Genomic DNA, 9,922 nt, shown 5'->3' with positions numbered 1-9,922 from the left:
AATCTTATTCGAAATAAAAAATTGCTCAGTTACAATTTCATGTCTTGGTAATAATTTAGAATTTAAAACTTTCTAACAATTTGAAAACACCAATTTTATCATTTTTCAGTGTAATTTAACATGTTAACATATTTAATTTTAACATGGGTATACGGGTATTTGATTGATTTTCAGATAATTTGATTTGTATCAACTGATACAATACTTACCTCATTCCAATGAAAAAATTTCTAACCAATCACATGTGCGGTCAAACGAACACTGTCCAGAATGTTTACTATTCGACAGTTTTGAGTTTTCAACCATCAAAATATTTTATATAATTAAAGAGATAAAACACATCTCTAACCAAGTATTCTCAAATCTTCAGAAGTTTCAAAATATATATCTACACCTAGAAGATAATAAGTTGGAATGACTATGTTATGTTATGCAGCTGGTTGTGAAGAAGTGAAGTATAGTCACCAAACTGGATGTCAGTTGGAGGATGCAAATCGAACACATACACAATCGCCTTTGATGCCAACATTGGCTTTTTGGTAGCAACACCATCGTACAGCTTCCCAAAGCTGTATTCATCAAATGCAAATGATTCCCTAAGGTAGAAGAAATTCTCTCTCCCCATGCTTTCAACCTGCACCAGGTGTGTTATTCATACGCTTAATCAGTTTCGAGCCACTTACTTATAGAATGAATGTGTTGATGATGGCTATGTTTTATCTTATAACGATCAAAACAGTAAAAACAAGAACGAAAAAAAGGAACGAGTCTGACACTCGACAAAGCGTGTTTGTGATGCGTAAAACCCCTTAAATTGTTGAGGTGTTAAAGGTCCGGTTTGGATGATTTTGCCAAAAAAAAAAAAAAAACATTTAGGTAAAACCGCCAACTACCATTTGAAAATCAGCAAACCAAAATGGTTGAACAGGTCAGTTTAAGCAAGTTCAACAGCCTTTTTGTATTGGTTTTTTACAAAATCACTAGTCTGTATTTAAAACTTAATATAATAAAGATAGTTCATGAATACTATAACTATGCATAACTAAATATTCCAAAAACAAATAGATAAAGAGAAAAAAAAAAGGTAAACAGCCGGTTCAGTTTACACGACAGTTCCAAGTTTCAAACTTGAACCAAACCATGTAAACCTCAAACCGGTCGATTTGTTTTGGCTTGGGTAATTCGGCCAGTTTCAATGCCTTAATGGCTTCTGAGCATCACTAATGAAGGATATCCAGTTTTATAGCTATCAACCTCATACGTTTAAACCAAACACACTAAAAAACACTATCAAACTCATACCCTCAAATCCAAACGTCAAACCAAACACCCCCTAACTATATACACTTTTTTTTTTGAGAAAACAAATGTTTTGCACTTTTGCTTCATCCCGCCCCATTGTGACCAGCAGGTCTGTCTGACCCACGATTATAAAAAAGAGAGAAAGAGGTATCGGTACCTGCAGTTGAGCGAATCTGAGGTTGTTCAAAACAAGAATGACTTGAACTTCATACAAAGCATCACCCAACATACGTATAGCAAGATACTCAAAAAACTTTTTGATAAGACCTTTTTGTTCTTCCCAGTTCTCTACATCGTTACCAAACTTAGGAATCCATACAGCACATTTGACTTCTACCCACGGGATTGAGTTATTAGCAGCTTTGGAAATGATAGTCCCGTGTGGGTGAGAAAGTCCCCAAACTATTCTTAAATCTTGCAAAAACGGGTCGTTTGAAGATTTAACTGCAGAGGTAGTGCAGACTATAGAAGACGGGTTGTAAAAGTGAGCAAAATTTGATGAGAACTGAATATCAAAATCGTCGAATAAAAGAAGACATCCATCATCTGGATTAGGAAATAAACTTAAAAGCAAAGACGCGTCAGTAGATACATCTTCTGCTGCACATGATTGGTGTTCACTGTTTGGTAAAGACAGCTGGTCTGAACTGTGAGAGAAAAAACACGAATTTCCATTTCTGCAACCCTGTATGTGTATTTAGTATTTACAAACGTGTGATTAAAATTTAGACATGTGATAAATTACATTACTAAAGGGATGCATACCTGTATGGATAGAAAGAATTTACAAACAGGTCTTTTAGCTTCCAATGAATGAGAAAATGAACATTCGCTTCCCTTATTGCATGTCCCACTGGCAAAATATCTACAAGCTTCTAGACCATTATTAGAAACGGGATCCTGAGTTTGCTGGTTGCCAGATGACTCCCCATGATAACAAACCCTTATCTGTTTTGATACGATATACATTGTTACATTTTTAAACCGAAAAGACAAAAATAAAATATGAAGCAAAAAGTTTAAACTTTATATACCTCTTTTATTGAATCAGCCAATCTAAAAGCCACCTCGTTTTTATTAAACCCATTTGCATCCACATAAGGTAAAGCTACACATTTCTTTGTTTCATATAAAGGATTGCTGAGGTTGTCATCTGTGGCGGGAGGTTCAGAATCATCATTGTGGTCAACTGTAAGAAGACAGGTGTGCTGAAACTCATAGGGCTCGTAGTAAGATGGTAGACCATTTGAGGTTGCTAAAAAATTGGGGCGGTACCGATGCACATTATTAAGAACACTGTCATCTGCAGATATAAAAAATTACTCCAAATTCATATAAAAAATCCATTTATAAATAGACGTGGCAATTTCAACCTGTTTACTTATTAATGGATTGTTGATTATTAAATTGTTTGAATAATTTTAGCTCAAAAACAAACAGGTCAAGGGGACCGAACAGGCGGTCATTGGGTTATTTTCAGCATGTTGCACAAAGTTGCCATTGGGTTATTATAATCTCAGATGTACATATTTTATATTTCTATTAACATGTTTTCTGTTCAACCTAAACCAACCTGGCCCATACTATAACCGACCAACCCAGTCGATCCTCCCATATAGAAACCTCTATATAAAGAGATTAAAATTAGCATCTCAAAATCATACATATGCTGGCAATATGATGGAGTGATGACTGGACAAGATTGTGGAACAAGCACCACTCTTCTTCGATCTTCAGAGATGTAATTTGAGTGTCTGCTTTCGCATCAAACTTCAAAAGGTGCTTTAACCGCTCAAGCCGAAGATTAGCCTTCCATAATGGTAAAAGACATGTCATCCATAACAAATATAATATTCGATAAAAATAAAGAAGATATCATGTCATCACTATCTTACCTGAAAAGTACGTTGCCAGAACTGAAAGGCACAAAAGTTTGCCATGAATATCACTTCCTTCCTACCCATTAACCCAGTGAGCTTACCATGTTGACTATAGTAGCCATCAGTGAACTCAGAAAACTGTAAATTTAGATTTAAAACGCATCAAATAATCTACAAGATCAAAGGGCAGAATAGAATTTTGAAGCTCATAATATCCAATATTAAAGGTGGCCATTTCGATCCATTTATTTATGAACGGGTCGATTTGGATTATGGTTTTATTTCATACCGGACAAGTCAAGAGTTTTAACTCAAATGCAAAAAATTTTAAGGTCAGCAAGAGTCTTTTTAAGCATTCAACCTCTTAAACCGTTTTTATGCAAGAGATTATGTATATGTAGCCCACCTAACTATTCAAAAGTTTTAACCATAAACACTCAAATATTAAAACAATTTTAGAGGCCATTCAAGACACAAACTGGCTTCATTTATGCCAATATATAGAAACCTTGTCCAAAAATTGTAAAATGACAAAATGCTCCTAAGTAGCCCTAAATCTACTAAATCTTTTTGACAACCCATATAGAGTTGTTTCTTCTGAGTAAAGTCTGAGGTAGTTTGTCATTTTTACAACTGTACATGTGATGGAACAATAACTTTAAGGGCATTTGTAGTTTTTTTTTTTTTTTTTGCAAGAATCAGCTTAAAACAACATTATATCAAAAGTTGGGTGGCCACTAAATTTGTTAATATCTGAGTGGCCTTCAACAAAAAATTTGTGTGCTTGGGTGGCCTAGGTATTATTGATGATTCGATACAAAGATACAGAATATTAGTGGAATAATAATGTTTGTTAATATAATACCAATTTACAAAAAAATATGGACAAAAAAGTGTTTATGGAGCATCCTAACCCGACCTGAACCCATTACCCAACTGGCCAAAAATAAAACATTGTAGTTCATAATTCATTATATCAAATATGAGTACCAGTGCTTCTTGTCCAAAGGGGCGGATGATTGGTAATGGCTGGGTATCCGTTAGGATACCAATTATAATGCCTTCACGTAACATTCCAGCTTCACCAAACTTTAGAATTAGCATCGAAGCATCAAAGGATAAAGAAAAGCTGGAAAGCAATCTTCCATAAAAAGTTGGCTCATAACGGCCTCTTGGAGGTGTTTTCTCTAAGGCATGAATATGAACCAGCAATTCTAGCGCATCCTCCACTACTTCAGGTTTTGGTGGGTCCATAACTTTCTGCAACAAGACTGAAAACAACCCTAATATTAATTCTTGAGTAGTAAAGAGGGCGATTTTGATCCAATTACAAACGTGTCAATTGGGCAAAAACTTAAGAATGTAGATAAACCAGAACTAATATTACATACAGCTTTATGGTAAAGTTCGTTATATGCGACGGTCTTTGCAAAATTACATATGTAAAAACGGTTTAGAGTGAATCGACTTTTAGGCCTTAAACCTTACATGGAATCGAATTTCTTCATGAGGGAAGTGAGTATAGGTGAATAGAAAGATAATGAAATACATACAACAAAATAGTATATAAAAAGAGAAGCTTAGCCTTGCCTTTTGGATCATTGATAGCTCTTGATTCAGCACAAGTTGTAAGAAGCACCTGCTGCCTCAATGATAACTTTAATATCGATGGAGCTTCGTATTTCTCTAATTGGCCAAAAAATGGTTCGGTAACAAGTCGGTATACTTCACCATCGCAAGTGCGGCCTGTTCTTCCCCGCCGTTGCTCAGCCTATAATATGCATCATGGAGATATTAAAGTTTAACTATGACAGTAAAAAAAGAAAATAAAATATTACTAATTACCTGAGATTCTGATACCCAGACGATCTCTGATGATTCAGTTTTTCTGTTTGCATCCCAATAGACTTGTAGAGATCTGCATGAATCAATCACATAGGCAACTTTTGGTATTGTCACCGAAGATTCTGCAATGTTTGTTGCCAATATCACCTGCAATGTTTGGGTGTGCCTTTGGAAGTAAGTATGGATAATGAGTAATCAAGATCGAATGTTATAAAATTAACAGAAGAAAAAATAGTGTTTGGGTGTGCTTCTCTGATTCAAGTTCTAATTATCAGATAATTAGATGTCCAACTCCGAACATTTAACTTATTAATGTGTAAAATATCCATACTTTAAAGGAAAAAAATCAGTTTTGCGGAATGCGAGTAAAAATCTCTCAAACTAGGTTAAAAGAAAGAGTAAATAGGTTTTATTGCGCTAGGTGTGATATCCATAACTTATTATTAGTAGCGGTGGCAATTAGTGCCAGGTCGGTGGGTTCGTGTAGCGTGTAGCACTGTAACTAATCAGGGCACGTGTAACCTAATCTATTCAGGCTAAATAGATTGTAAAAAGGTTGGTCATGTCAACACGTGATAAATGAGTTGGCAGGTTGAATTTGGAAAACTTTTATATTCTTGCTCTAAATTGGTTGGAGGGATAAAAATGGGTTTGTCAGGTCAAACAAAACCCGACCCGATTGTTAGCCATGTTGACCCATTTAGCTACAACCCTAACTCTTCATGTCGTGTAGGACATTGGCGCCCCTAATTATTTTAGTATCATAATGATAATATGTTTATTCAACATCACAAACTGATAGTTGAGACTTCAAGTAACGATAATCAGTTCCGAAACGCATATCCAAAGTCCAAACATCACCTGAAACGTAAACATGAAGAACAGAGAGGCTAACCTTCCTATGAGACTTCAAGATTCTCATAGCACTGAGAGCTTGCTCGGTATCAATGCTACTATGTAGAATATGAACTTTAAAAGCACTTCTATAGCGACTCATAGCGTGCCATTGTTGCTCCAATGCATGATAAGTTGGAAGGAATATTAATATGCTCTTTTCCATGTCTGGTTCATTCTTGTGAATATGTAATACCAGATTGTGTATAAGCTGGTGCACTTCCTCATTCATAGTTGCTTCAGATAAATCTGGGCTTGGTCCAGCACAATATTTCAAAGATAGGGATTCTGAACTCATTTCTAGATCTTCTACCACCTGATTTGCAATTTAGACCCAACAAATAAGATGACACGGCACCTATATGCCACAATAACTAAATGTTGCAAAAACAGTCATAAAGTTACAGATATTCCTTAAACGAATTATTCAGATTTCAAAATACCCTTTAAAGCTTTAGAAGATATTGATATTCCTTATAGTTACAGAGCATTCATAAACGCATTGTTCATACAATTGATTTGGTTTTCCGGTTTTAGAATCTTTTTTAAGTATGATGTGTCTTTACAATAGGGAGCATGAAGTAACTACTCAAAATCAAGGTTGACTACTTCTAATTTCTGCATGGAAAATAAGTTTCTTTTTGGTTTGTGAAGTAATAATAATTACCTGCTCAAGATACAACACTCTTCTCTGGTACAAGGTATGCTGACTGGAGCTGGGAATTCCTAAAACTTCAACCCTTTCATCGCGATCAATATCTCTAAAATATTCCTTGTATCTTGTAATATCAGCAGTAGCAGACATCAATACAACCCTACAAAATGCATGCAACGGTATATTAGCACCTATAAGTTAATGGCTAAGATAATATCATACAGAAAACACATGCAGCAAACAAAGGTAAAAGACAAAATGAAAGAAAGAAATACACAAACCTTAACCCGCTATTTTTAATTAGAAACTGCTTGACGCATGCGAGAACAAGATCCGACTCAACAGATCTTTCATGCACTTCATCGAGAATAATAACTTTATACTTTAAAGCATTCATTCCTTTTTCTCGCATTTCCTCCAACAAAACGCCAGCAGTTTTGAAGATGATTTTAGAGCTGCAACATTAGATAATGAATATTTAATGGTATAAAAATCGACCAGCACAAATTCTGTTGATGGAAAAACCGTTGTGTAGAATATTTCTGTACAATGTAATTCTACAACCAGCATGTAAATCATAAATCTCCTTAATCGCAGTAAGATATGATTCGAAAATGTAACGAACACGTCAGTTACATGACTCTTGTGACGATATCCAACGAGACATGCAATAAAAATATAGGAAAGTTCATTGAAAATGTAAGGTTCGCTCATAACTTAAGTACCATAAATGTTCATTAAGGCATCTACAAATATTTTTAAAATGCAAACAACTATCACGAAAAAGCTGGTCCAGCTGCCAGGTATAAACTTCTCTTCTAGCTCACTAACAAGTGAGACCCACAAAAGAAAACCAAGGCCAGCCTGGGTCAACAACTTTTCCTATTAATCTTCTGTAAGCAAACTATAACCGGATGTTGTTGACTGATACAGTAGTATCTTTGCTTTATTTCTCAAAAGGATGTTAGCTGAAACTGAAGATGATCTCAAAGCAAAAGGTAACAACGTAATGCATCTAGTTACAGGTCAATTAATAATGTGATAATGTGAATACCTGGAAGACATAACCTTGGAGTGACCAATGTGATACCCAACCTCACCCCCTATTACACAGTTTCGAGCTTTAGCCACCATTTTAGCAACTGCCACCACAGCAAATCTCCGTGGTTGTGTACATATTACAGGCTCAATATTTTCTTCAAGTAAAAATTGAGGAACTTGTGAGCTCTTCCCTTCATTATCAAAAAGAAATGTAACCAACATAAGTCACTTTTCATGTTCTTGTAGTGGAGGAAGCATAACGTATAACCGAAACTTTAAAGTTAAAACTCGTTAATATTTTCCCCAAAAGAAAACTTAATACAGATCCTTCGGGTAAGAGATAGTTAACACCTTTCTAATTTAGCAAGTGTTTTCCACTCATAGTTACCTTTTTGCATACTTAGTCATTAAGAATTTTAGTAAAACCTATCAAACAATGATGAACTGGCCACTCGTAAATTAGGTCATATCAAATAAAAAAGAAACAACGTGTAACACCAATTCAGAGTATTAAACATTGCAGAACTCAAGCATATTTCTGAATGACTAGTATATACTTATTTATTTATAAAATAAAAATACAATAATACAAAATTGTCAGATAATATTTAGCAACATTTAATCGGTTATAAAGTGTATTAATTTCGCTTAAAATTGGACATATTAATTCAAACTATATTATTTTAGGGTTTCCAAATTTTCGTATATTACAATACAATTAATCATAGAAAACTAACACTTGTTGAAAACCTAGCCCTAAAAGTTTCTACTTACAAGTGCATTCACGTAGCCGGAAACTTGTTAAAAACTTAACCCTATAAGATTAGCAAGTGTTATCCATTCATAATTACCTTTTTGTACACTTAATCTTAAGGTTTTAGACTTGTAGTAAAACTTATCAAACAAGCATAAACTGGTCACTCATAAATTAGGTCACATTAAATAAGAAAAAAAAACAATCGGTAACACCAATTCAGAGTGTTAAACATCGAAATGAAGCCTATATCTGAATTTTGTTAAAAACTTAACCCTAAAAGTTTCTGCTTCACGTAGTCACACACAAAGCTACTCTATAAAAATGGCACAAATTTCAAGGTCAAGGTCAAACGGAGTCTTCTCTACAGTCCAGTGAGTCACTTATCCAGATAAATTTAGACAAGTAGAACATAATAAACTAATAAACATTGAATTGAGAAACTACACAGAAAATAACGTAAGTTATACTACCGCATCCAGTTTCACCGACGATCAGAGTGACGCGATTCTCCATTATTTTCTCTACGATTTTGCTCCGGAGTGACATGATAGGAAGATTCTTGAAATTCTCCGACGGCGGGAGATCGGAGGAAGTCATCGTTCAAAACCCTCTGCAAGCAAAATTCTTGTTTGTGTCTGTGAAATGAAATTGGAATTTGAAATTGAAAATTGAAAAGAAAATAATAAAGTGGACCAAAATACCAGTATTTATAGCGGGGGTTAAGCAACAAAGACCGTACGAGACTCCGACTCGTGTCCAGCGGGCCCTGATGTGGGCCGTGTGGCTCAGTGACGACTGGACGTGACCATGACGCTTTTTGAAGATTTGCGTATCTACGCAGAATAAATAAATTATTGTAAATTAAAACCGGTTGTTAATTTTTAAAGAATTTACTAATTTGTTTTGATATTTAAAACATTAATTCTGCTTTTTGACTAAAAGACCGCTAACAACCAATATAATTGTTTAATCAAAGAATGTGTATTGTATAATATAATATCCTTTAAGATACGATGTGTATGCGATTAGTATATAACATGTAGATTGAGTGATATAATATACGGATTTTGTATAATTTGGTTGTCCGAGTTTATGACCATGCGTTTTTGAGATATAACATGCGGACAACCAAATTGTGAGTCCGAGTTTGTGTGTCCGACTTTATAACCATGTGAGTCCGAGTTTGTATGTCCGTGTTTGATAAATATAACATGCAGGTTTTCATTTTTTGAGGTTTATAACTTGCAGATTTCTAATCTTGTACGTATCGTACGTTAAGGTCAATTGTATGTTAACCGACCCCTGTTTAATTAAATTCAATGTGTCCCATAAATGATAAAGCAAAAAAAAGTGAGACATCATGATGATAATTATATCTTGTCATTGATATTGCTTTTAGCCATTGTTATCTCTAGTTTTTACTTTTTACCACATGAATTCAAATACCAACAACAATAGTACCTAGGATAAATTTGGAAGGATGAGATATAATGTATTACTAATTTGTTTTCTTAATTGATTTCCATCTCAAATATAGAAACTTAATTA

At 34.5% G+C, this 9,922-nt stretch overlaps 1 protein-coding gene across 1 annotated transcript; it reads right to left on the bottom strand.

Annotated features, from left to right (window-relative positions):
* Positions 1-245: 245 nt before the first annotated feature.
* On the bottom strand, positions 246-9,056 carry LOC110864236 (DExH-box ATP-dependent RNA helicase DExH8). Its single transcript, XM_022113262.2, has 14 exons — positions 8,845-9,056; positions 7,631-7,808; positions 6,858-7,031; positions 6,589-6,736; positions 5,923-6,237; positions 5,028-5,174; positions 4,773-4,953; positions 4,173-4,453; positions 3,198-3,320; positions 2,967-3,111; positions 2,337-2,605; positions 2,068-2,250; positions 1,460-1,987; positions 246-634 (listed from the first exon to the last, which is right to left on the bottom strand). The coding sequence occupies exons 1-14, from the start codon at positions 8,969-8,971 to the stop codon at positions 419-421; spliced, it is 3,015 nt and encodes a 1,004-aa protein (XP_021968954.1). The 5' UTR covers positions 8,972-9,056; the 3' UTR covers positions 246-418.
* Between the last annotated feature and the right edge of the window lie 866 nt (positions 9,057-9,922).

The sequence above is a fragment of the Helianthus annuus genome, chromosome 6, assembly GCF_002127325.2.
Source record: "Helianthus annuus cultivar XRQ/B chromosome 6, HanXRQr2.0-SUNRISE, whole genome shotgun sequence".
NCBI classification, from domain to species: Eukaryota; Viridiplantae; Streptophyta; class Magnoliopsida; order Asterales; family Asteraceae; genus Helianthus; species Helianthus annuus.
The sequence above is the reverse complement of the archived record's forward strand: the minus strand, read 5'-3'. Positions and strand labels throughout refer to the sequence as shown.

Bases quoted from the DNA above. Each gene is read 5' to 3' on its own strand.
- LOC110864236 (XM_022113262.2), bottom strand. From the start codon at position 8,971: ATGACTTCCTCCGATCTCCCGCCGTCGGAGAATTTCAAGAATCTTCCT. The intron at 7,809-8,844 runs GTAGTATAACTT...TTGATAATGAAG, and splicing joins CGTCGGTGAAACTGGATGCG to GGAAGAGCTCACAAGTTCCT. The intron at 5,175-5,922 runs GTTAGCCTCTCT...CAAACATTGCAG, and splicing joins TCTTGAAGTCTCATAGGAAG to GTGATATTGGCAACAAACAT.